Source organism: Vidua chalybeata, chromosome 26 (genome assembly GCF_026979565.1).
Source record: "Vidua chalybeata isolate OUT-0048 chromosome 26, bVidCha1 merged haplotype, whole genome shotgun sequence".
NCBI lineage: Eukaryota > Metazoa > Chordata > Aves > Passeriformes > Viduidae > Vidua > Vidua chalybeata.
In genome coordinates, this window is record NC_071555.1 from 3,119,378 (window position 1) to 3,146,444 (window position 27,067).

The following is a 27,067-nucleotide window of genomic DNA, read 5'->3' on the forward strand; positions in this document are numbered from 1 at the left end:
CCCCCATAATTTCCCCATTTTCCCATTTCCCCCCATAATTTCCCCCAATTTCCCCCAATTTCCCCCATTTTCCCCCATAATTTCCCCCCTATTTTCCCCCCATTTCCCCCATTTCCCCATAATTTCCCCCAATTTCCCCCATATTTTCCCCATAATTTCCCCCATTTTCCCCATAATTTCCCCTATTTTCCCCCATTTTCCCCCCTATTTTCCCCCATAATTTCCCCATAATTCCCCCCCTATTTTCCCCATAATTTCCCCCCATTTTCCCCAATTTCCCCCCTATTTTCCCCCATTTTCCCCATATTTTCCCCATAATTTCCCCCCTATTTTCCCCCATCCCCCCCTATTTTCCCCATAATTTCCCCCCATTTTCCCCAATTTCCCCCCTATTTTTCCCCATACTTTCCCCATAATTTCCCCCCTATTTTCCCCTATTTCCCCCCATTTCCCCCCCTATTTTCCCCCATAATTTCCCCATAATTTCCCCATAATTTCCCCATAATTCCCCCCCTATTTTCCCCATAATTTCCCCCCATTTTCCCCATTTCCCCCCTATTTTCCCCCATTTTCCCCATATTTTCCCCATATTTCCCCCCCTATTTTCCCCCATCCCCCCCTATTTTCCCCCATAATTTCCCCCCATTTTCCCCAATTTCCCCCCTATTTTTCCCCATACTTTCCCCATAATTTCCCCCCTATTTTCCCCTATTTCCCCCCATTTTCCCCCCTATTTTCCCCCATAATTTCCCCATAATTTCCCCCTATTTTCCCCATAATTTCCCCCCATTTCCCCATAATTCCCACTCCCCACTGCCGCGGGCAGTGCGCAGATGGCCGGGCTCCTGTGCGAGGAGGAGGTGCTGGAGGTTGACAACGTCAAATACTGCGGCTACTGCAAATACCACTTCAGCAAAATGGTGAGCCGGGAATTCCGGGAATTCCAGGGATTCCGGGGATTCCCTGCACTCGGGGATTCCATTTCCTTCAGGAATTCCATTTCCTTCGGGGATTCCATTTCCTTCGGGGATTCCATTTCCTGAGCGCGTTCTTTTATTTGGTTGGGGAATTTTTGGTGGGTTCTGGAAATTTCCGTCTGAGAACTTTGGGAGTTTTTATTTCATTTGCTGGATTGGATTCCTTTAGGGAATTTGATTATTTAGGGAGTTTTTCTTTATTTTGGGAACTTTCATTTATTTAGGGATCTTTCATTTATTTAGGGAACTTTCATTTATTTTTCTTTCCCTTTTCTTTCTTTTCCCCCCTTTTCTCTCCTTTCTTTCTCTTTTTTCCTCCCCCTTCCCTCTTTCCTTTCCCCTTTTCCCTCTTTCCCTTTTTTCCTCTTTTTTCCCCTCTTTTTTCCCCCTTTTCCCTTTTTTGCCTCCTTTTCCATTTCTCCCCTTTCCCTCTTTCCTCTCCCCCTTCCCTTTCCCCTTTGTTTTCCCTTTGCCCTCTTTAATCACATTTCCCCTCTTTTTTCTCCCTTTTCCATTTTTCCTTTCCCCACTTTTCCCCCCTTTCCCTCTTTCCTCTCCCCTTGCCTCTCTGTTTTTCCCCCTTTTCCCCTTTTTTTCCCCTTTCCCTTCTGGTTTTCCCCTTTTTTCCCCCTTTTTCACCCTTTCTCCTCCATCCCATCTGTTTTTCCCCCTTTCCTCATTTTTCCCCTTTCCCCTCTGTTTTTTCCCCCTTTTTTCCCCTTTCCCCTCTATTTTTATTCCCATTTTCCCCATTTTTCCCCTTTCCCCTCTGGTTTTCCCCTTTTCCCCCCCTATTTTTCCCCTATTTCCCCCTTTCTCCCCCATCCTCTCTGTTTTTCCCCCCTTTTTTCCCCTTTTTCCCCTCTGTTTTTTATTCCCCTTTTCCCCATTTTTTCCCCTTTCCCCTCTGTTTTTTCCCCTTTTTCCCCCTTTTTCCCCTTTCCCCTCTGTTTTTTCCCCTTTTTCCCCTTTCCCCTGTTTTTTTTTTCCCTTTTTCACCTTTTTTCCCCCTTTCTCCCCAATGCTCTCTGTTTTCCCCCCTTTTCCCCCTTTTTCCTCTTTCCCCTCTCTTTTTATTCCTTTTTTTCCCCATTTCTCCCCTTTCCCCTCTGTTTTTCCCCCTTTCTCCCCCATCCTCTCTGTTTTTTCCCCATTTTCTCCCCTTTCCCCTCTGTTTTTTCCCCCTTTCCCCTCTGTTTTTATTCCCATTTCTCCCCTTTCCCCTCTGTTTTTATTCCCATTTTTCCCCCTTTCCCCTCTGTTTTTATTCCCATTTCTCCCCTTTCCCCTCTGTTTTTATTCCCATTTTTCCCCCTTTCCCCTCTGTTTTTCCCCCTTTCTCCCCTTTTTCCCCTTTTTTCCCTTATTCCCTTTTTCCCCATTTTCCCCCTTTTTCCCCATTTCTTCCCCTTCCCCTCTGTTTTTATTCCTTTTTTCCCCATTTTTCCCCTTTCCCCTCTGTTTTTCCCCCTTTCTCCCCCATCCCCTCTGTTTTCCCCCTTTTCCCCATTTCCCCCCTTTCCCCTATGTTTTTATTCCCTTTTTTCCCCCTTTCCCCTCGGTTTTTCCCCTTTCCCCTCTGTTTTTATTTCCTTTTTCCCCCATTTTTCCCCTTTCCCCTCTGTTTCCCCCCTTTTTTTCCCTTTTTCCCCCTTTTTCCCCCTTTCTCCCCTTTCCCCTCTGTTTTTATTCCTTTTTTCCCCATTTCTCCCCTTTCCCGTCTGTTCTTATTCCCTTTTTTTCCCCCTTTCCCCTCTGTTTCTATTCCCATTTCCCCCCATTTTTTCCCCTTTCCCCTCCGTTTTTTCCCCTTTTTTCCCCTTTTTTCCCCCTTTCTCCCCTTTCCCCTCTGTTTTTATTCCCTTTTTTCCCCCTTTCCCCTCCGTTTTTCCCCCTTTTTCCCATTTTCCCCATTCCCCAGACCTCTCGCCATTCCGGGGGCAGCTCCTTCCTCCCGGGCCGGAGGAGCCGCTCGGCCTCACCCCCCCAGGAAAAGCACCTGGCCCACCACGAGCGGCCAAAAAAGGTGAGAAAACTCCCCAAAAATTCCCAAAAATCCCGCAAAATTCCCCAAAAATCCCCCAAATCCCCCAAATCCCCCAAATCCCCACCGTTTCCTCAACCCACGAGGCGAAGGCGCCCTCAAACCTCAAAATCCGGAATTTTTTCCCCCTCAGTTTTGGAGCATTAATGGATTAAAAATGCCAATTTTGGGCGGATTTTGGGGATGAAAATGAATTTGTGGGAATTTGGGAATGGTTTGGGGTGGGATTATCCAGGAGAAGGGGTTAAATCCACCTCTGGAAAGGGTTTTTCTGGAGAAAGGAATTTTTAATTCTGGAATTTTTAATTAGGTTTTTTTTTTTTTTTTTTTCATTCAAAATGGCTCAAGGATTCCTCAGTCCCAGAGAAGGAAAAATTCTAAAAAAAATTCATTAAATTTTAAATTCTGCTCCTAAAAACGGCTCCAGGGTCTTGGAAATCCTGGAATTCCCAGGAAAAGCAGCTGGGAATGTGTGAGGCAGAGCGGGGCTTTGTGTGGGGCTGGGTTTATTCCCATAAATCCAGAATTTTGGGGGTTTTTTTTTGGGATTTGGGATGTGAGGGGAGTGGGAGCGGAATAAAGGATTTTTCCTGCCCCTGGATGGGGGAGGATTTTGTGGGATCTGTGCTGGAAAACAGCGGGAACAGGGATTTATTTGGATTTATTTATGGGATCTGGGCTGGAAACCAACAGGAACAGGGATTTATTTGGATTTCTTTATGGGATTTGTGCTGGAAAACAATGGGATTTCTTTATGGGATCTGCCACTGGAGAACTGTAGGAACGGGGATTTATTTGGGTTTATTTATGGGATTTGTGCTGGAAACCAACAGGAACAGGGATTTATTTGGGTTTCTTTGTGGGATCTGCCACTGGAAAACAATGGGATTTCTTTATGGGGTCTGCCACTGGAGAACTGTGGGAAAAGGGATTTATTTGGGTTTCTTTATGGGATCTGTGCTGGAAAAGAAAATGATTTCTTTATGGGATCTGCCACTGGAGAGCTGTGGGAAAAGGGATTTATTTGGGTTTCTTTATGGGATCTGTGCTGGAAACCAACAGGAACAGGGATTTATTTGGGTTTCTTTATGGGATCTGCCTCTGGAAACCAACAGGAACAGGGATTTTAATGGGATTTGTTTCTGGGGTCTGGCGCTGCTCTTCCCAGTGCTGGCAATTCCAGCATTCCAGAGGTTCTGGGTTATTTTCTAGAGCCGCAAGGACAAGGAGAGGCCGAAGCAGAAGCACAAAAAGCGTCCGGAGTCCCCCGGGAGCCTCCCCCCGGTGCCCGGCGCCGCCGAGAAGGTACCGGGGCCCTGGGGAAAGGGAAAATCCAGGGGAAACGGGAAAGGGCGGGAAAATCCACCGGGAAAACGGGAAAGGGGAAGAAAATTCAGCCAGGAAAATGGGAAAGGGAGGGAAAATCCATCCGGGAAAATGGGAAAGGGCAAGAAAATTCACCGGGAAAATGGGAAAGGGAAGGAAAATTCAGCCAGGAAAATGGGAAAGGGTGGGAAAATCTGCTGGGAAAATGGGAAAGGGAAAGAAAATCCACTGGGAAAATGGGAAAGGGAAAGAAAATCCACTGGGAAAATGGGAAAGGGCGGGAAAATCCACCGGGAAAATGGGAAAGGGAAGGAAAATCCATCCAGGAAAATGGGAAAGGGAAGGAAAATTCAGCCAGGAAAATGGGAAAGGGTGGGAAAATCCACCGGGAAAATGGGAAAGGGAGGGAAAATCCACCGGGAAAATGGGAAAGGGAAGGAAAATCCATCCAGGAAAATGGGAAAGGGAGGGAAAATCCACCGGGAAAATGGGAAAGGGAAGGAAAATCCATCCAGGAAAATGGGAAAGGGAAAGAAAATCCACCGGGAAAACGGGAAAGGGAAGGAAAATTCAGCCAGGAAAATGGGAAAGGGGAAGAAAATTCAGCCAGGAAAATGGGAAAGGGAAAGAAAATTCACCGGGAAAATGGGAAAGGGCGGGAAAATCCACCAGGAAAATGGGAAAGGGAGGGAAAATCCACCAGGAAAATGGGAAAGGGTGGGAAAATCCACCGGGAAAATGGGAAAGGGAAAGAAAATTCAGCCAGGAAAATGGGAAAGGGTGGGAAAATCCGCTGGGAAAATGGGAAAGGGGAAGAAAATCCACCGGGAAAATGGGAAAGGGCGGGAAAATCCACCGGGAAAATGGGAAAGGGAAAGAAAATTCAGCCAGGAAATCCACCCAGGAAACTGGGAAAGGGAAGGAAAATTCATCCACGAAAATAGGAAAGGGAAGGGAAATCCACTGGGAAAATGGGAAAGGGAAGGAAAATCCATCCAGGAAAATGAGAAAGGGCAGGAAAATCCACTGGGAAAGGGAAGGAAAATCCATCCAGGAAAATGGGAAAGGGAAGGAAAATCCACCGGGAAAATGGGAAGGGGAAAGAAAATTCAGCCAGGAAATCCACCCAGGAAACTGGGAAAGGGCAGGAAAATCCACTGGAAAAATGGGAAAGGGAAGGGAAATCCATCCAGGGAAATGAGAAAGGGCAGGAAAATTCATCGGGAAAATGGGAAAGGGTGGGAAAATCCAGGGGGAAATGGGAAAGGGTAGGAGAATTCATCCAGGATATCCAGCCAAAAAAACAGGGAAAAGGAGCTGGGAAATCCACCCAGGAAATCCACCCAAAAACTGGGAAAAGGCAGGAAAATCCACCCAAAGACTGGGAAAAAGGCAGGAAAATCCACCCAAAAACTGGGAAAAAAGGGCAGGAAAATCCACCCAAAAACTGGGGAAAAGGCAGGAAAATCCACCCAAAGACTGGGAAAAAGGCAGGAAAATCCACCCAAAAACTGGGGAAAAGGCAGGAAAATCCACCCAAAAACTGGGGAAAAGGCAGGAAAATCCACCCAAAAACTGGGGAAAGGGCACCCGGCCATTCCCACCCCCAGGCCCTGTTCCCCTTCCCTTCCTGAGGAAAAATCAGGATGATTTCCACGCTCCTGCCGAGCCCATAAATCCGGGATGGTTTAATTCCTGCGTCTGGGGCTGGCAGGAGAAAATCCCCGGAATTCCCCCGTTCCCATCCCTTCAAATTCCGGGCACATCTGGCTCCTGCAGCTGTCGGGGGATTAAATCCAGGGATGGATTTGGATCCTGGGATTTATCCCAAGGGCGGCTTGGAGGGATGTCAGGAAGGTCCCACATTTTGGGCCATCCCATAATTACAGGAACATTTTTCATTTTGGTCGCAGTGTTAACTAAAACAGGTGGATTTGGAGCCCTCGGCTCTGGATTTGAAGGGATTTGGGATTTGAAGGGATTTGGGATTTGAGGGATCTGGGTTTGGGTTCATGCCTCTCTCCCTCCCTGCTGAATTCCCACAATTCTCCCTCTCATCCCGAAATCCTGGATTTCCTGGCATCTGCCCGGGTTCTTCACCCTCCTGTCTCCCCTGGCTCCTGCAGCTCAGCTGGAATTTGGGAACACCCGGCGCTGCTCCAACCCCTGGGAATATTCCCAGCTGGAGCTTTGGGATGGCTGCAGGGATCCCAGGGAATCTCCAGTCCCATCCTGAGGATGAGGAAATTTCCTGGAAATTTCCCCAGGGAATCTCCAGTCCCATCCTGAGGATGAGGAAATTTCCTGGAAATTTCCCCAGGGAATCTCCAGACCCATCCTGAGGATGAGGAAATTTCCTGGAAATTTCCCCAGGGAATCTCCAGTCCCATCCTGAGGATGAGGAAATTTCCTGGAAATTTCCCCAGGGAATCTCCCATCCCATCCTGAGGATGAGGAAATTCCTGCTCCGGAGAGGGAAAATCAGGAAAATTGGGAAGATCAGGGAAATAGGGAACAAAGGAGCCCCGGCTGCAGCCAGCTCCGGTCCTTGGGGTCACCCCCGTGTCTGTCCCCTCCCAGGGCTCCGGTGGCCACCACGAGGCCACCAAGGACAGCTCGGAAGTGGCCAGGGCAGAGGCCAAGGGCCGGAAATCCTCGAGCCACGGCAGCAGCCACAAGGGGAAGAAGACGGGAAGTGGGAAAAGCTCCGGAGGCTTTGGAGCGGCCACGCCTGGAGGAACCTTCCAGACGGCGGGTGAGGGGCAGGAGGAGGAGGAGGGGGAGGGAGAGGGAGGAAGGAGGAGGAGGAGGAGGAGGAGGAGGAGGAGGAAGAGGGGAAAGATGAAAGGGAGGAGGAGAAGGATGGAGAGAAGGAAGAGGAGAGGGATGAAGGAGAGGGAAGAGGAGAGGGATTAGGAAGGAGGGAAAGGCGAAGGATGAGGGGGAAAAGGAGGAGGATGAAGGAGGAGGAAGAGGAGAGGGATGAAGGAGAAAAGGGGAGCAATGAAGGAGGAGAAGGAGGAGGAAGATGAAGGAGAGGGAAGAGGAGAGGGATTAGGAAGGAGGGAAAGGGGGAGGATGAGGGGGAAAAGGAGGAGGATGAAGGAGGAGGAGAGCGATGAAGGAGGAGGAGGAAGAGGAGAGTGATGAAGGAGAGGGAAGAGGAGAGAGATTAGAAAGGAGGAAGAGGGGAAGGATGAAGGGGAGGAGGAGAAGGATGAAGGAGGAGGAAGAGGAGAGGAATGAAGGAGAAAAGGGGAGCAATGAAGGAGGAGGAGGAGGAGAGCGATGAAGAACAGGGAAGAGGAGAGGGATTAGGAAGGAGGAAAAGGGGAAGGATGAAGGAGGAGGAGAGCGATGACGGAGGAGGAGAGCGATGAAGGAGGAGGAGGAAAAGGAGAGCGATGAAGGACAGGGAAGAGGAGAAGGATTAGGAAGGATGAAAAGGGGGAGGATGAAGGAGGAGGAGAGCGATGAAGGAGGAGGAGGAAGATGAAGGAGAGGGAAGAGGAGAGGGATTAGGAAGGAGGAAGAGGGGAAGGATGAGGGGGAAAAGGAGGAGGATGAAGGAGGAGGAGAGCGATGAAGGAGGAAGAGGAGAGTGATGAAGGACAGGGAAGAGGAGAGGGATTAGGAAGGATGAAAAGGGGAAGGATGAAGGGGAGGAGGAGAGCGATGAAGGAGGAGGAAGAGGAGAGGGATGATGGAGAAAAAGGGAGCAATGAAGGAGGAGAAGGAGGAGAGTGATGAAGGAGAGGGAAGAGGAGAGGGATTAGGAAGGAGGAAAAGGGGAAGGATGAGGGGGAAGAGGAGAAGGATGACGGAGGAGGAGAGCGATGAAGGAGGAGGAGGAAAAGGAGAGCGATGAAGGACAGGGAAGAGGAGAGGGATTAGGAAGGATGAAAAGGGGAAGGATGAGGGGGAAAAGGAGGAGGATGAAGGAGGAGGAAGAGGAGAGGGATGAAGGAGAAAAGGGGAGCAATGAAGGAGGAGAAGGAGGAGAGCGATGAAGGAGGAGGAGGAAGAGGAGAGTGATGAAGGACAGGGAAGAGGAGAGGGATTAGGAAGGATGAAAAGGGGGAGGATGAAGGAGGAGGAGAGCGATGAAGGAGGAGGAGGAAGATGAAGGAGAGGGAAGAGGAGAGGGATTAGGAAGGAGGAAGAGGGGAAGGATGAGGGGGAAAAGGAGGAGGATGAAGGAGGAGGAGAGCGATGAAGGAGGAGGAGGAAGAGGAGAGCGATGAAGCACCAGGCCCCCTGCCCTGCCCTGACCCCGCGTGTCCCCAGGCTCCTCCTGCGGCCTGCCCGGCTCCCAGGACTTCGCCCCCTTCCCCAAGCTGGAGCAGGAGGACGAGAAGTTCCGCAAGGCCGCCAGCTCCAGCTCGTCCTCGCACTGCTCCCCGCTCTCCGAGGGCCCCAAGGCCGATGTCTTCGAGCAGAAGGTCATCTTCTCCGGCTTCGGCTCCATCATGCGCTTCTCCACCTCGTCCGTGGGCCCGCCGCGGCCCCGCGACGTCTCCCCCGTGGACTACAAAGCCTCTGGCGCTCTTGGTGGCCCTTCGGGTGGCACGGGTGGCGCCGCCGGGAGCGGCCACAAGCGGATGCCGTCGCTGGGCGCCGAGGAGGGAGAGGTGCTCAAGGAGAAGAAGCACAAGGGCAGCAAGAAGAACAAGCACGGCCCCGGCAGGCCCAAGGCGGGCAAAGGCAAAGAGGTTTTGGGGGCCCAGCTGGCTGGGTCCACCTCCACCTCCTCCTCTCCCTTCTCCGGGGGATCCCTCGTCAGCTCCAGCGTCGGGAATTCTTCCCGGAGCTTCGGCCACCATGGGAGCCTGCCCAGCCTCAGCATGGAGTCGCCGCTGCTGGGCTCAGGTGGGTTCCCCCTTGAGGGATTCTGGTGTGCTCAGGTGCCTTTTCCAGAATTTTCCAGCCTTTTCCAGAATTTTCTAGAGTTTTCCAGCCTTTTCCAGCACATTTAGCCATGTCCAGTTCTGCCTGCAAAGGTTCTGTCCCTTGAATCCCTAAAAATCCACATCCTGTTCCATCAGCCTGGAATTTCCCCCAGATCAGCTTTCCCAAAAGCTGAAGTTTGGGGTGCAGATCTGGCTGGGAACATCCCAAACCCTTTTTTGCTCCAATTCGCCCAGCCAGAGCTGAATTCCCAGCAGGATAAAGGGGAACATTCCGTGACCCCACATCAGGGACTCTCCGGAGCCCCTTCCCTGGATCGGGAAGGGATGCTGGGCTGGGGACAGCCGGGACATGGGGCAGGAAGGGGTTAAAAGAGCCGGGAGAGGAGGGGCTGTGACACTAAATCCTGAGTGTTCCCTGCACTGAGTGTTCCCATTCCCGAGTGTTCCCTGTCCCAAGTGTTCCCAATCCCGAGTGTTCCCAATCCTGGGTCTTCCCAATCTGTAGTGTTCCCATTCCCGAGTGTTCCCATTCCTGAGTGTTCCCAATCCCGAAAGAAGGAATCTCCTCTCCCTTGGGAAAGGTGGGACCAGAAGGAATCTCTCCCTGGGGATTAGCGGGATCAGAAGGAATCTCTCCCTTGGGAAAGGTGGGATCAGAAGGAATTTCTCCCTTGGGAAAGGCAGGATCAGAAGGAATCTCTCTCTGGCATTAGGGGGATCAGAAGGGATCTCTCCCTTGGGAAAGGTGGGATCAGAAGGAATCTCTCCCTGGGGATTAGCGGGATCAGAAGGGATCTCTCCCTTGGGAAAGGTGGGATCAGAAGGAATTTCTCCCTTGGGAAAGGCAGGATCAGAAGGAATCTCTCTCTGGCATTAGGGGGATCAGAAGGGATCTCTCCCTTGGGAAAGGTGGGATCAGAAGGAATCTCTCCCTGGGGATTAGCGGGATCAGAAGGGATCTCTCCCTTGGGAAAGGTGGGATCAGAAGGAATCTCTCCCTTGGGAAAGGCGGGATCAGAAAGAATCTCTCCCTGGCGATTAGCAGGATCGGAAGGGATCTCTCCTTTGGGAAAGGCGGGATCAGAAGGGATCTCTCCCTGGCGATTAGCGGGATCGGAAGGGATCTCTCCTTTGGGAAAGGCGGGATCAGAAGGGATCTCTCCCTGGTGATTAGTGGGATCAGAAGGGATCTCTCCCTTGGGAAAGGCGGGGTCAGAAGGGATCTCTCCCTGAGGATTAGTGGGATCAGAAGGGATCTCTCCCTGAGGATCAGCTGGATAACCTGGAATCTCTCCCGCAGGGATCTACACCAGCAACAAGGACCCGATCCCGCTGGGCGCGGCGCTGCGGGCGGTGTGCAGCACGCCGCTGCCCTCGGGGCTGCTCCCGCACCAGGGCGGCGCCGCCCTGCCCCAGCTCAGCCGCTCGCCCTTCGCCAGCTCCCTGCCCTCCTCCTCCTCCTCCGCCGGCTCCACCACACAGGTGAGGCTGCAACGGGCAGGACTGGGGACTGGGGACAGCCGGGAGTGGGGACAGCCGGGATTGGGGACACACGGGAGTGGGGACACACGGGAGTGGGGACAGCTGGGAGTGGGGACAGCCGGGATTGGGGACACACGGGAGTGGGGACAGCCGGGAGTGGGGACACACAGGAGTGGGGACAGCCGGGAGTGGGGACACACGGGAGTGGGGACACACGGGAGTGGGGACAGCCGGGAGTGGGGACACGTGGGAGTGGGGACACACGGGAGTGGGGACAGCCGGGATTGGGGACAGCCGGGATTGGGGACAGCCGGGATTGGGGACACACGGGATTGGGGACACACGGGAGTGGGGACAGCCGGGAGTGGGGACAGCCGGGATTGGGGACAGCCGGGAGTGGGGACAGCCGGGAGTGGGGACAGCTGGGACTGGGGACAATCGGGACTAGGGACAATCGGGAGTGGGGACACACGGGAGTGGGGACAGCCAGGATTTGGAATAGCTGGGACAGGGAACACTCAGGATAGGGAACACTCGGGATTGGGAACACTCAGGATTGGAAACAGTCAGGAATGGGAACAACTGAAACAGGGAACACTCGGGACAGGGAACACTCAGCAGTGGGAACACTCAGCAGTGGGAACAGTCAGGAATGGGAACAGTCAGGAATGGGAACACTCGGGACAGGGAACACTCGGGATTGAGAACAGTTGGGATTGGGAACACTCAGGAATGGGAACAACTGAGACAGGGAACACTCAGGATTGGGAGCACTCCCACCGGGAAGAGCGATTGGATCCACACTATTCCCAGGACTCCCGGCTCCCAGCCAGCGCTGGGAACGTGCCATACCTCTTGCCAGACTTCCAGGAGATATTTTTAATGCAGGAAGAGCTGCAATAATGAGGATATTTCCCTGTTTCCCGTGCAGGTGTTTTCCCTGGCGGGTTCCACCTTCAGCCTCCCTTCCTCACACATTTTCGGGAGCCCGCTGACATCCGGGCTGTCCCTGAACCCCCTCCTGAGCCAGCCGGAGAGCAGCCGGGCAGGTACGTGAATTCCCAGGTATGTCCGGGTTGGCATTCCCGAGGGCTCTCCCGCCAGGACAGGAGGGCACCGCTGCATTCCCGGCTTTTCCAGCCGCTCCCCCTCAGGGTGACAGCCGGGGCTGCCACGGGGAGACAGTGACGGCGTCTTTGGCAGCAGTGGGAGAGGCCCTGGAGAACGGATATCCCTGGAGAATGGGTGTCCCTGGAGAATGGGTGTTCCAGGAGAATGGATATTCCTGGAGAATGGGTGTTCCAGGAGAATGGATATCCCTGGAGAATGGGTGTCCCTGGAGAATGGGTGTTCCAGGAGAATGGATATTCCTGGAGAATGGGTGTTCCAGGAGAATGGATATTCCTGAAGAATGGGTGTTCCAGGAGAATGGATATTCCTGGAGAATGGGTGTCCCTGGAAAATGGGTGTTCCAGGAGAATGAATGTCTATGGATAACGAGTGTCCCTGGAGAATGGGTGTCCCTGGATAATTGGGTGTCCCTGGATAATTGGGTGTCCCTGGATAATGATGAGTGGCCCAGGATAATGATGAGTGGCCCTGGATAATTGGGCCCTGGAGAATGGATATTCCTGGAGAAGGGATATCCCTGGATAATGGGTGTCTCAGGAGAATGAATGTCCCAGGATAACTGGGTGTTCCTGGGGAATTGGGTGTTCCTGGGGAATTGGGTGCCCATGGTTTGGGTTGGGAGGGACCCTAAAGATCATCCATGGGCAGGGACACCTCCCATTATCCCAGGGTGCTCCAAGCTGGCTGGGATGGATCAGCCACAGCTTCTCTGGGAATTCCATCCCAGCCCCTCCCTGCCCTCACAGGGAGGAATTCCTTCCCAAAACCCCACCTATCCCTGCCCTATCCCAGTTTAAACCCGTTCCCCGTGTCCCTCCCCTCCATCCCTTGTCCCAGACCCCTCTCCAGCTCTCCTGGAGCCCATTACGGCTCTGGAAGCTGCTCCAAGATCTTGTACTGGGAGATTCCGGCCACATCCAGGAATTATGGATACAATATGGGTTATTCCTGCCTGGAAGAGTGTCCCAGTAGGATATTCCCGAGGGGATGAGGGAGCCAGGATCCCCCTGGCTCTGTCTGGAGGAGCTGCCGAGCCCCAGTTGCGTTTGCTCGTTCCCAAAAAATCCCAGCTCCGGGCATCCCGCTGGGAATCCTGACATTCCCTGCTGGAGATTCCCAAGATTCCTGCACGTGGGAATGTGTGGGGAAGGAGAGGAGGGGCAGGGAGGCAGCTGGGGCTGGAGCCACCACATCTGAGAGGGCCCGGGGCAAGGGGGGTGAGTGTTCCAGGGATGGGAAGATAAATACGGGATTTATCCTGGATTACCCTTAGAATGGGAGATATCCTGCACATGTGCACAGAAGCCCCATCCCAGATTTCCCGGAGGAAGGTTCTGGATGCCAAGGCTGAGCTGGGCATTGCTGAGGACACACCTCAGATCCTGGGGGCAGCTTTGAGATCTTCCCAAGAAGGACACGGAGGGGCTGGAGTGTGGCCAGGGAAGGGTTTAGAGTGCCAGGAGTGGCTGAGGGGAGCTGGGAATGTTGATCCTGGAGAAAAGAGGGATCAGGAGGGACCTTCTGGATCTCCACAAGTCCCTGGCAGGAGGAAACAGCCAGGGGGGGTCGGGCTCTGCTCCCAGGGAACGGGCTCTGCTCCCAGGGAAACCTCCCAGGAGGTTTGGGTTGGATATTTGGGGGAATTTCCTCATGGAAAAGGGTGCTCAGGCATTGGAACAAGTCCCCCTCCCTGGAAGCATTCCAAACCGCGTGGATGTGGCACTTGGGGACACGGCAGAGCGGGGACAGGGCCGGGCTGGGTTAATGATTGCCCTCCTGACCTTGGAGGGCTTTTCCAACCCCAACCATTCCATGATTCCCTTGAAGCTCCTGAGGGAGGAGCTGAGCACGGGGAAACCTCCAGGAACCCGGGCTGCCTTTGGGGAAAGGACCCTCAATCCCGGCTGACCTTAAAGCTCTGCTCCAACCTGGCTCTGTCACTCCCCGCAGAGCGACAGCCGATCCCCCGGGATTACCAGATCCATCCGGGGCCGGGGGATTTGTCTGGGGTGGGGGCAGGGCCTGGCACGGGATTTGTCCCTCCCTCCGCGCGGCCCCATCCCCCGGCGGCTCCGGGAAAAGCGGGCTCCGGGCTGTGCAGAGCTCCGCCTCGCCCGGCGCGGCGCGGGGGCACAGCGGGCCGGGGTGACCTTGCCGGGGTGACCGCCCCGATCGGGCCGAGGTGCCGGGCGGTGCCAGCGGCTCCTCGCCGGGGGAGGCGCCGCCTTGCGCGGCGCGGGGCCGGCGCTGCTCGGTGCGGTGCTGCCCGCTTCCTTTCGGTGTTGCCCGCTCCTGCTCGGTGCTGCCCGGGGCCGCTCGGTGAGGTTCGGTTCTGCTGCTGCTCGGTGCGGTTCGGTGCGGTTCGGTGCGGTTCGGTGCGGTTCGGTGGTCCCTGGTACCGCTGGGTTCCGGTGCCGCTCGGTGCCTGTCGGCACTCCCCGGTACCGCTCGGTGCCGGTGTCACTCTGCACCCGTCAGTGCCCCTCGGTGCTCCCCGGTACCAGCTTGTTCTGGTGCTGCCCGGTGCTCCCTGGTACCGCTCGGTGCGGCCCGGTGCCCCCCCCGTGGGCACTCACCGGGCACTCACCAGGCACACACCGGGCACACACCGGGCACAGGGCACTCAGCACACACAGGGCACTCACCGGGCACTCACCGGGCACTCACTGGGCATTCAGCACACACCGGGCACTCACCGGGCACTCACCAGGCACTCACCAGGCACTCACCGGGCACACACAGGGCACACACCGGGCACTCACCAGGCATTCAGCACACACCGGGCACTCACCAGGCATTCAGCACACACCGGGCACTCACCAGGCACTCACCAGGCACAGACCGGGCACACACTGGGCACACACCAGGCACAGACCGGGCACACACTGGGCACACACCAGGCACAGACCGGGCACTCACCGGGCACTCACTGGGCATTCAGCACACACCGGGCACTCACTGGGCACTCACTGGGCACTCACTGGGCATTCAGCACACACCGGGCACTCACCAGGCACTCACCGGGCACACACCGGGCACACACCGGGCATACACCGGGCACTCAGCACACACCGGGCACTCACCGAGCACTTACCGGGCACTCACCGGGCACTCACTGGGCATTCAGCACACACCGGGCACTCACCAGGCACTCACCAGGCACCCACCAGGCACTCACCGGGCACACACCGGGCACTCACCGGGCACTCACCAGGCACTCACCAGGCACTCACCGGGCACTCACCGGGCACTCACCGGGCACACACCGGGCACTCACCGGGCACTCACCAGGCACTCACCGGGCACTCACTGGGCACACACCAGGCACTCACCGGGCACTCGGCACACACAGGGCACTCACCGGGCACACACCAGGCACTCACCGGGCACACACCAGGCACTCACCGGGCACTCACTGGGCACTCAGCACTCACCGGGCACTCACCGGGCACTCACTGGGCACTCACCGGGCACTCACCGGGCACTCACTGGGCACTCACCGGGCACTCAGCACACACCAGGCACTCACTGGGCACTCACTGGGCACTCAGCACTCACCGGGCACTCACTGGGCACTCAGCACTCACCGGGCACTCACCGGGCACTCACTGGCCACGCACCAGGCACTCAGCACTCACCGGGCACTCACCAGGCACTCACCGGGCACTCACCGGGCACACACCAGGCACTCACCGGGCACTCACCGGGCACTCACCGGGCACACACCAGGCACTCACCGGGCACTCACCGGGCACTCAGCACACACCAGGCACCCACCGGGCACTCACCGGGCACACACCAGGCACTCACCGGGCACTCACCGGGCACTCACCGGGCACTCACCGGGCACTCAGCACACACCAGGCACCCACCGGGCACTCACCGGGCACTCACCGGGCACTCACCGGGCACTCACCGGGCACTCACCGGGCACTCACTGGGCACTCACTGGGCACTCAGCACTCACCGGGCACTCACCGGGCACTCACCGGGCACTCACCGGGCACTCAGCACACACCAGGCACCCACCGGGCACTCACCGGGCTCCGGGCGCCGCTGAGCCCGCGCCCTCTGTCCCTGTCCCCATGCAGAGCCTGACCTGGAGGATTGTGGCTTCGGCTGCCGCGGGACGTCCCCACAGGAGAGCCTGTCCTCCATGTGAGTGTGCCGGGACAGCGGGGACAAAAGGGACAGCGGGGACAAAAGGGACAGCAGGGACAGAAGGGACAGCGGGGACAGCGGGGACAGAACGGACAGCGGGGACAGAAGGGACAGCGGGGACAGCCGGGACAGTGGGGACAGCAGGGACAGGCGGGACAGCCGGGACAGCGGGGACAAAAGGGACAGTGGGGACAGCAGGGACAGCGGGGACAGCGGGGACAGCAGGGACAGTGGGGACAGCAGGGACAGCAGGGACAAAAGGGACAGTGGGGACAGAAGGGACAGCGGGGACAGTGGGGACAGCGGGGACAGAAGGGACAGAAGGGACAGCAGGGACAGCAAAGACAGCAGGGACAGAGGGGACAGCGGGGACAGCCGGGACAGCGGGGACAGCCGGGACAGTGGGGACAGCAGGGACAGCAGGGACAGAAGGGACAGCGGGGACAGCAGGGACAGAAGGGACAGCGGGGACAGCCGGGACAGTGGGGACAGCAGGGACAGCAGGGACAGAAGGGACAGCAGGGACAGCCGGGACAGCGGGGACAGAAGGGACAAAAGGGACAGCGGGGACAGCGGGGACAGCAGGGACAGCGGGGACAGCAAGGACAGCGGGGACAGCAAGGACAGCAGGGACAGTGGGGACAAAAGGGACAGTGGGGACAGCGGAGACAGAAGGGACAAAAGGGACAGCGGGGACAGAAGGGACAAAAGGGACAGCGGGGACAGCAGGGACAGCAGGGACAGAAGGGACAGCGGGGACAGAAGGGACAGTGGGGACAGCCGGGACAGCAGGGACAGCAGGGACAGAAGGGACAGCGGGGACAGAAGGGTCAGTGGTGACAGCAGGGACAGCAGCAACATTGCAGGGACAGCGGGGACAGTGGGGACACTGAGAGGACAGCAGGGACAGCAGGGACACTGCAGGGACACCGTGGGAACAGCAGGGACAGCACAGGAACAGCAAGGACAGCAGGGACAACGGGGACAGCGGGGACACCACAGGGACAGCGGGGACACTGTGGGGACACAGCGGGGACACCGCAGGGACAGGGGGGACAGGAGCACAGCCTGGGGGGCACAGAAACAGCTCTTTCCCTGCTCCTTGGGGTGTGGGATGGGATGGGATGGGATGGGATGGGATGGGATGGGATGGGATGGGATGGGATGGGATGGGATGGGAGGGCCAGGATTTGCTTTCCCAGACCCAGCCAGGACTGAGCACAAGCGCGGGGCTCACCTGGGACTCACCTGAAGTGCAGCACAGACCCGTGGGAGCAGGGATGGAACAGGGAATGGAGTGGGAATGGAGCAGGAACGGAGCTGGAATGGAGCAGGGATGGAAGAGGAATGGAGCAGGAATAGAGTAGGAATGGAACAGGGATGGAGCAGAGAATGGATCAGGAATGGAGCAGGGAATGGAGCAGGGATGGAGCAGGAATGGAGTTGGAATGGAGCAGGGAATTGAATGGGAATGGAACAGGAATGGAGCTGGGATGGAGCCGGGAATGGAACAGGAATGGAGTTGGAATGGAGCAGAGAATGGAGTAGGAATGGAACGGGAATGGAACAGGTATGGAGCTGGGATGGAACAGGGATGGAACAGGAACGGAGCAGGAATGGAACACGGATGGAACAGGAATGGATCAGGAATGGAACGGGAATGGAGTTGGAATGGAGCAGGGAATGGAATGGGAATGGAACAGGAATGGAGCTGGAATGGAGCAGGGCTGGAGCAGAGAATGGATCAGGGATGGTGCAGGAATGGAGCTGGAATGGATCAGGAATGGAGCCGGGAATGGAACAGGAATGGAACAGGAATGGAGCAGGGAATGGAACAGGAATGGAGCTGGAATGGATCAGGAATGGAGCAGGGAATGGAACAGGAATGGAGCTGGAATGGATCAGGAATGGAGCCGGGAATGGAACAGGAATGAAACAGGAATGGAGCAGGGAATGGAACAGGAATGGAGCTGGAATGGAACAGGAATGGAGCTGGAATGGATCAGGAATGGAACAGGAATAGAGTTGGAATGGAGCAGGGATGGAACAGGAATAGAGTTGGAATGGAGCAGGGAATGGAGCTGGAATGGAACGGGAGTGGATCAGGAATGGAGCAGGGAATGGAGCAGGAATGGAGCAGGGATGGAGCCGGGAATGGATCGGGAATGGAGCTGGGATGGAGCAGGGATGGAGCCGGGAATGGATCAGGAATGGAGCAGGAATGGATCAGGAATGGAGCAGGGATGGATCAGGAATGGAGCAGGAATGGATCAGGAATGGAGCAGGGAATGGAACAGGAATGGAGCAGGAATGGAGCAGGGATGGAGCAGGAATGGAGCTGGAATGGAGCAGGAATGGAGCAAGAATGGATCAGGAATGGAACAGGGAATGGAACAGGAATGGAGCAGGAATGGAGCCGGGAATGGAGCAGGAATGGAGCTGGAATGGAGCCGGGAATGGAGCCGGGAGCGGAGCAGGGATGGAGCAGGGATGGAGCCGGGAATGGAGCCGGGAGCGGAGCAGGGATGGAGCAGGGATGGAGCCGGGAATGGAGCCGGGAGCGGAGCAGGGTCCCCTGACGCCCCCGGCCCCCCCAGGTCCCCCATCAGCAGCCTGCCAACCCTCTTCGACCAGACCGTGTCGTGCAGCAGCAGCGGGCAGCTGGACAATGTCCCGCAGGCCACCCCCAACATCGAGCAGCTCCTGGAGAAGCAGGGCAACGGCGAGGCCGGGGTGAACAGTGAGTGCGGCCGGGGGGCGCTGGGGCAGCTCCTGGGGCTCTCGGGGTGGGACCCAGCTGGGATTTTGGGATTCTGCCCGCGGGCAGCAGAGCCGGGCGGAGACAAAGCCCCGGTGCGTGCCAGGGGGAGGAGCTGGGGCAGCGCTGTGGGGCCGCTCCCTCCCGCTCTGGGGTTTGATTGTAAATCCTGTGATCCCCTTTCCTCCCTTTTTTCCCCCCAATTTTTCCCTGTGCCCCCTCGGTCCCCCCGGGCAGTTGTGGAGATGCTGAAGGCGCTGCACTCGCTGCAGAAGGAGAACCAGCGGCTGCAGGAGCAGATCATGACGCTGACGGCCAAGAAGGAGCGGCTGCAGCTGCTCAATGTCCAGCTGTCCGTCCCCTTCCCCGTGGTCACCAGCAGCAACGGCCCGGGCAGCCAGGCCCAGTACATCCTGCCCGCCAACGGTGAGGGCACCGGGGCTCAGGGACACGTCCCTGGGTGCCCTGAGCCCCGGCGGTGGCCGAGGGGTCACAGTGGGGGGGTTCTGTCCCACGGCCACCTCAGGGTCCAGCCCTGACTCCGCTCCCTCGCCCCTCTCCCCTCCCAGTCTGCGCCGGTGACTCCCTGGGCATCAGCAAGAGCCCCCCGTGCAAGAACAGCTTCGGCATCGAGAACTCGCTCTCCACGTCCTCCGAGGTACAGCGGCCCCTGCGGCCTCCAGCGGCCGGGCAGGGCCTCGGGCAGGGGCAGCGCAGCAGCCCCAGGGCTCGGTAGCCAGCTGTTAAAGCCTGCTAGCCCAGGCTCAGAGATCAGGTTCTCCCTGCAGCACCCGAGGGCTGGGTAGAGTAGCTGAGAGCGGGAGCGCCTCCAGGTGATCCCGCACATCCAGCAGGGCTGGAGCCGAGCTCTGGGACCCCTCTGAGTTCTGGGACCCCTCGGACCCGAGCCACCCGAGCCACCCGAGCCCCTCCTTCCCAGCCCGAGCCGCCCTGGGACAGCCGCCCCAGCCCGATGCTCTGTGTCCGTTTCTCCCCCAGGACCCTCACTCGGGCTGTCCCAGCAGGAGCAGCTCCTCCCTGTCCTTCCACAGCACCCCCCCGCCCCTGCCCATGCTGCAGCCCAGCCCCGCCTCGCTGCCCCTGCCCGGGGCGCAGCAGGTGAACGGCCTGGCCAGGGTGGCAGGCGGGGGGCTGGCCGGAGCCTCGGGGGCCAGCCACGGCCTCTCGACGGTGCCCATGGTGGACGGCCTGCTGGGCAGCCTGGCCGGAGCCCAGCAGATGCCCCTCAACGGGATCCTGGGGAGCCTGAACGGAGCGCAGCCCGCGCAGCCTCCGAGCGCGCTACCGCAGGCCGGCGGGCCCCCGGCGCTGCAGCTCTCCGGCAGCCTGAGCAGGTGAGGACGGGCGGCCCTGCGCTCTCCAGCCGCAGCCTGGCTCCGGGGAGGGAGGGACGCAGCGGCCCCGAGCGTGCGGGAGCGGCTCCGGCCGCGCTCAGCGCTCTGGAGAGCTGCCCCAAGATACAGATACAGATACAGAATACAGATACAAAATCACGTTGTCAGTGTGTGGATGGATGAATTTTGGTGTGGATGCATGAATTTTTCAGAGGCAAACTGAGGAGATGAGAACATTACCAGAGGTACACATCAGATGCTTTTAGAGAATGATGAAACATGCTAAGATTACGTTTTCCACATGGACCTGGAAGACTTTTCCCCCTTCATTTCAAGATGAGATTCTGATCATGGAAATCTGGAAGGGCTTGGCTGATGTCCAGGTTTTACCGGAAACAGCAAGAATTTATTTCAGGAATAACATCAATTAGAGGGAAGAAATGGCACACCTCAGTTCAAACCCCAAGAGGGTTTGTATTCTGTATTCTGTATTCTGTATTCTGTATCTGTATCTGTATATAAGGGAGCCCGGCTTAGTGCCCGCTGCTCCCAGTGTGATGCCAGGCCTTGGATCCGCAGGGAGGGCAGCAGCAAGGATTTTGGCAGCTGCTGAACTGGACCCCTCGTCCCTGACAAACTGTGGGATTATCCCTGTGTTCCTGGTGAATTTACCTGTGGTGTGTTCCCGCAGAGAGATTGTGAAAAACACCAATCACTGGGTTTTTTTTAAAAACCTTAAAAGTTTGTTAGTAATAAAATAGTTATAAAAATAGTAATTAAATTAGAGTAATAAAAATGTGGACAATTGGGATTAGGACACTACAAGACAATAAAAAGCAAAGAATCAGGGATGTCTGGATGTTTTTGGGCACTAAGCTGCCAAATCATGCCTTGTGAACAAAGGAATAACCCTTAAAAGCAACAGCCTGTTGCATATTCATATATCTCATACACAATGCATAAATTCCTTGCAAATTAAGAATTCTTCTGGTTTTTGTCAACTTCTTCCCCTTAATCCTGGTGGTTCCATAAAGACGGAGAGAAGGTGGAAGGATGTCTTTTCTGATAAGGAGGCTGTAACTCTTCAGGTTTCGTGTCGCTGTTATCTCTGTGCAAAGAGTTTTTTGATTATCATATCCCTTTTCTTGAGCTCGTTAAAAACATCTTACATTGCAGAGTTTCTGTTTTAACATTATGTTGTAACCTAAAACTATATCTAACACACTACTTAAAAAGGATTAATACAGTATTACAAAATAACCCTCCGTAACACATGCAGTATTCAATTTAATACTTGCCAAGCGCCAGTCACAAAATACGCATTTTTCACAAAGCTGGAGAGCTGGGCCAAGGCATTTCCCAGCTCCTGCCTCTCACAAATATGTTCCTTCCTCACTCCTGCACCTGGGATGCTGCTGGGCGTGGAAGGAAATGTTTTTAGCTCACGTGTCTCTGTGTTCCTGCAGCCTGAGCCCCCTGACGGAGCAGCAGCGGCACGTCCTGCAGCAGCACGAGCAGCAGCTGCAGCAGCTGCAGCAGCTCCTGACTTCCCAGCCGCTTAACCCGGTAAGGGAGGGACTGGGGGTGGTGCTGGTGGTGGGAAAGCAGCGCAGTGGAGAGGGAAAGCTGGAACTAGAAGCGGAGGTTCCCTCCTGTCCCTGAATCCTCCGAGCTTTTCCAGGCTGAACGCACCGTGGGAATTCAGAGGTGGTTTGGGAGTTTGGGATGGGGGAGCTGCCCAAATGCCAAGGAGCAAAGCTGCGGGCAGGGGGTGTGGCAGCTCCCGGGGAGGGCAGTTGGGATTTGGTTTTGTACCAAAGGAAAGAAGATTAATCGGAGCTTAATCAGAGTTTAATCGGAGTTTAATCTGAGTTTGTACAATCCTGAGGGGCTGAGAAGATGGGAGCTCTGGGAAATCGGGAGGGGGAAATCGGGAGAGCCGTTCCCTCCTGGAGTCATCCCAGGATGCAAATCCTGTGGATCCCGGGATGGAAATCCTGCTGGATCCCGGGGTGGAAATCCTGCCATATCCCGGGATGGAAATCCTGCTGGATCCTGGGATGGAAATCCTGCTGGATCCCGGGATGGAAATCCTGCTGGATCTCAGGATGGAAATCCTGCTGGATCCCGGGATGGAAATCCTGCCATATCCCGGGATGGAAATCCTGCTGGATCCTGGGATGGAAATCCTGTGGATCCCGGGATGGAAATCCTGCTGGATCCCGGGGTGGAATTCCTGCCATATCCCGGGATGGAAATCCTGCTGGAACCCGGGATGGAAATCCTGCCAGATCCCGGGATGGAAATCCTGCCGGATCCCGGGATGGAAATCCTGCCAGATCCCGGGATGAAAATCCTGCTGGAACCCGGGATGGAAATCCTGCTGGAACCCGGGATGGAAATCCTGCCAGATCCCGGGATGGAAATCCTGCCAGATCCCGGGATGGAAATCCTGCCGGATCCCGGGATGGAAATCCTGCCAGATCCCGGGATGAAAATCCTGCTGGATCCTGGGATGGAAATCCTGCCATATCCCGGGATGGAAATCCTGCTGGAACCCGGGATGGAAATTCTGCTGGATGCCGGATTTCAGGGCGGTTTTCCCGGATTTCAGAGAGGTCCCCGCTCTGTCCCCGCTCTGAGCCGTGTCCCGGCCGTTCCCGCAGGAGCAGCAGGCGCTGGTGTTCCAGATGATGCAGCAGATCCAGCAGAAGCGGGAGCTGCAGCGGCTGCAGATGTCGGGCTCGTCGCCGCTGTCCCTGCTGGCCGCTACCTCGGCCCCGCTGCACGCCAGCCCCAGCGCGCTGCTGACCTCGGCCGCGCCCAGCGGGGGCTCCCTGCTGGCCTCGCTGTCCCCGCAGCAGCTGAACCCCGGTGGGGCCCTGCTGGCCCCCCAGGCCACCCCCCCGCTGGCCTCGGGGCCGCCCATGGCCCCCAACCCCTTCCTGAGCCTGCAGCCCGATGGCGGCGCCCCCAAAGGAACGGTGGGTACGGGGCTGGCACGGGCCGGGCTGGGATGGGGTGGGGACAGAGGGGGGACAGCCCCAGGGACAGCCCCAGGGACAGCCCCAGGGACAGCGTGGGGACAGCGTGGGGACAGAAGGGGGACAGCCCAAGGGACAGCCCCAGGGACAGCATGGGGACAGAGGGGGGACAGAAGGGGGACAGCCCCAGGGACAGCCCCAGGGACAGCATGGGGACAGAGGGGGGACAGAAGGGGGACAGCCCAAGGGACAGCCCCAGGGACAGCGTGGGGACAGAGGGGGGACAGAAGGGGGACAGCCCAAGGGACAGCCCCAGGGACAGCGTGGGGACAGAGGGGGGACAGAAGGGGGACAGCCCCAGGGACAGCCCCAGGGACAGCGTGGGGACAGAGGGGGGACAGCCCCAGGGACAGCATGTGGACAGAGGGGGGACAGCCTGAGGATAGCCCCAGGGACAGCTTGGGGACAGCGTGGGGATAGTCTAGGGACAGCCTGGGGACACTCCTGGGGACAGCCCTGGGGACAGCTTGGGAATAGCATGGGGATAGCCCTGAGGAGAGACCTGGGGACAACTTGGGGACAGCCCAGGGACAGTCTGGGGACAGTGTGGGGACAGCTGGGGAAGGACACAGTTCCTTCGTCCCCCAGTCCCCATCCCCCCAGTCCCCTGTCCCTCAATCCCTGTCCCCCTGCCCTGATTCCTACCCCAGTCCCAGCCTCCCCCGATCCCCGTCCCCGCAGTCCATGTCCCCTCTGATCCGGCCGTGTCCCCGTTTGTCCCCACAGCCGCTGGGTGACAAGGGCGCTCCCCTGGCGCAGGACAAGGGCTAGGAGCCCCCGGCGCCGAGCCTGCAGCCAACCCCTCCCGAGGAGCGGCCCAGGAGGAGCCCCGGGAGCCGTCCCCGAGCCCTGGTGCCACCAGGAGCCCCGGTGGGGTCACCTGTGCCCTGCTCCACGTGCCCGGGGGAGCCCCAGCGGATCCTGCCGGGAGCGTGGGGAGACCCCGAGACCCCCAGATCCTTGGGGAAGGACGTGGTGGCACCTGGAGGTGTCCAAGGATGTGACCCTGGATGTGGCACTGCTGGGGAAGGACGTGGTGGCACCTGGAGGTGTCCAAGGATGTGACCCTGGATGTGGCACTGCTGGGGAAGGACGTGGTGGCACCTGGAGGTGTCCAAGGATGTGACCCTGGATGTGGCACTGCCCAGGGAGGACGTGGTGGCACCTGGAGGTGTCCCAAGAGCCAGCACTGGATGTGGCACTGCTGGAGAAGGGACACGGTGGCACCTGGAGGTGTCCAAGGATGTGACCCTGGATGTGGCACTGCTGGAGAAGGGACATGGTGGCACCTGGAGGTGTCCAAGGATGTGACCCTGGATGTGGCACTGCCCAGGGAGGACGTGGTGGCCGTGCCCAGGTGGGGATGTCCAGAAGAATTCCCAAGCTGGGGTTTCCCTGCTTCTCCCACTGGGCTTTGCTCCAGCTGGAGGCCGATCCAGCCTGGAAGGACAGACGGATGAGGATGGACAGAGGTGGGCAGGAGGTGGCACCACCTGGGAGGACATTGTCACCTGTGCCAGCTGCCGGAGGGGCAGGGCTGTCCTTCCTGCCTGGAATTCCCAAAGGTCTCAGCTGGAGAAGGGGCCACAGCCAGGGTTGTCCAACATCAGAAGGAGCTCCCAGACCTGAGAGAGGATTCCTGGACCAGAGTTTGGAGATGGAAATCTTTGTGGGGAGGAGAATCCCAAATCCCAAATCTGCGTTTTCTCACCCACCACAAATCATTCCCACAAAACCACGTTCTTCCACTGGCCCTGGGAAGAGGGATCTCCAAGGAATGGGACAGTGACCACAGTCCTGAGCCTGGGATGGCAGAACTTCCATCATTCTCCACCTTCTGACCTTGATTCCATCCTCAGCCTGGAATATCCACCGGGAATCAACTTCCTCTGAGCGGGGATGGATGGATGGATGGATGGATGGAAGGATGATGGATGGATGGATGGATGGATGGATGGATGGATGATGGATGGATGGATGATGGATGGATGATGGATGGATGGATGATGGATGGATGATGGATGGATGGATGATGGATGGATGGATGGATGGATGGATGGATGGATGGATGGATGGATGGATGATGGATGATGGATGGATGATGGATGGATGGATGGATGATGGATGGATGATGGATGGATGGATGGATGGATGGATGATGGATGGATGATGGATGGATGGATGGATGATGGATGGATGGATGGATGATGGATGGATGGATGGATGGATGGATGGATGGATGGATGGATGGATGATGGATGGATGATGGATGGATGGATGGATGGATGGATGGATGGATGGATGATGGATGGATGGATGGATGGATGGATGGATGGATGGATGGATGGATGATGCATGGATGATGGATGGATGGATGGATGATGGATGGATGGATGGATGGATGGATGGATGGATGGATGGATGGATGGATGGATGGATGATGGATGGATGATGGATGGATGATGGATGGATGGATGGATGGATGGATGATGCATGGATGATGGATGGACGGATGGATGGATGGATGGATGGATGATGCATGGATGATGGATGGATGGATGGATGGATGGATGGATGGATGGATGGATGGATGATGCATGGATGATGGATGGATGGATGGATGGATGATGGATGGATGGATGGATGGATGGATGGATGGATGGATGGATGGATGATGGATGGATGGATGGATGGATGGAATCCATGGATGGATGGATGCATGGGATGGATGATGGAAGGATGATGGATGGATGGATGGATGGATGGATGATGGATGGATGGATGGATGGATGGATGGATGGATGATGCATGGATGATGGATGGATGGATGGATGGATGATGGATGGATGGATGGATGGATGGATGGATGGATGGATGGATGATGGATGGATGGATGGATGGATGGATGGATGGATGGATGGATGATGCATGGATGATGGATGGATGGATGGATGATGGATGGATGATGGATGGATGGATGATGGATGGATGGATGCATGGGATGGATGATGGAAGGATGATGGATGGATGGATGGATGGATGGATGGATGGATGGATGATGGATGATGGATGGATGATGGATGGATGATGGATGGATGGATGGATGGATGGATGGAATCCATGGATGGATGGATGGATGGATGGATGATGGATGGATGGATGGATGGATGGATGGATGGATGGATGGATGATGGATGGATGATGGATGGATGGATGGATGATGGATGATGGATGGATGATGGATGGATGATGGATGGATGGATGGATGGATGGATGGATGGATGATGGATGATGGATGGATGGATGATGGATGGATGGATGGATGGATGGATGGATGGATGATGGATGGATGGATGGATGATGGATGGATGGATGGATGATGGATGATGGATGGATGATGGATGGATGATGGATGGATGGATGGATGGATGATGGATGGATGGATGGATGGATGGATGGATGGATGGATGATGGATGATGGATGGATGGATGGATGGATGATGGATGATGGATGATGGATGGATGATGGATGGATGATGGATGGATGGATGGATGATGGATGGATGGATGGATGGATGGATGGATGATGGATGGATGGATGATGGATGATGGATGGATGGATGATGGATGATGGATGGATGGATGGATGGATGGATGGATGGATGATGGATGATGGATGGATGGATGATGGATAGATGATGGATGGATGATGGATAGATGATGGATGGATGATGGATGGATGGATGGATGGATGGATGGATGGATGGATGGATGATGGATGGATGATGGATGGAGGGATGATGGATGGATGGATGGATGGATGGATGGATGGATGGATGGATGGATGGATGATGGATGGATGGATGGATGGATGGATGG

The 27,067-nt window shown here is 56.5% G+C and overlaps 1 protein-coding gene across 2 annotated transcripts in view; it reads left to right on the forward strand.

The window, feature by feature from the left end:
- Positions 1-25,147, forward strand: part of MLLT6 (MLLT6, PHD finger containing) — a 50,893-nt gene extending 25,746 nt beyond the window's left edge. The window contains exons 6-20 of one of the 2 annotated variants that reach the window (XM_053965216.1): positions 827-920; positions 2,899-3,003; positions 4,234-4,326; positions 6,928-7,102; positions 8,635-9,216; positions 10,558-10,739; positions 11,671-11,788; positions 15,962-16,028; positions 18,629-18,771; positions 19,027-19,215; positions 19,359-19,447; positions 19,789-20,144; positions 21,611-21,710; positions 22,811-23,128; positions 23,915-25,147. In XM_053965216.1, the coding sequence (XP_053821191.1) occupies positions 827-920; positions 2,899-3,003; positions 4,234-4,326; positions 6,928-7,102; positions 8,635-9,216; positions 10,558-10,739; positions 11,671-11,788; positions 15,962-16,028; positions 18,629-18,771; positions 19,027-19,215; positions 19,359-19,447; positions 19,789-20,144; positions 21,611-21,710; positions 22,811-23,128; positions 23,915-23,959 (2,656 nt within the window). In that variant the 3' untranslated portion in view covers positions 23,960-25,147. Of the gene's footprint in view, positions 1-826; positions 921-2,898; positions 3,004-4,233; positions 4,327-6,927; positions 7,103-8,634; positions 9,217-10,557; positions 10,740-11,670; positions 11,789-15,961; positions 16,029-18,628; positions 18,772-19,026; positions 19,216-19,358; positions 19,448-19,788; positions 20,145-20,356; positions 21,473-21,610; positions 21,711-22,810; positions 23,129-23,914 lie in introns of those variants that run through there. The other variant, XM_053965217.1, reaches the window with a different exon arrangement.
- Positions 25,148-27,067: the final 1,920 nt, after the last annotated feature.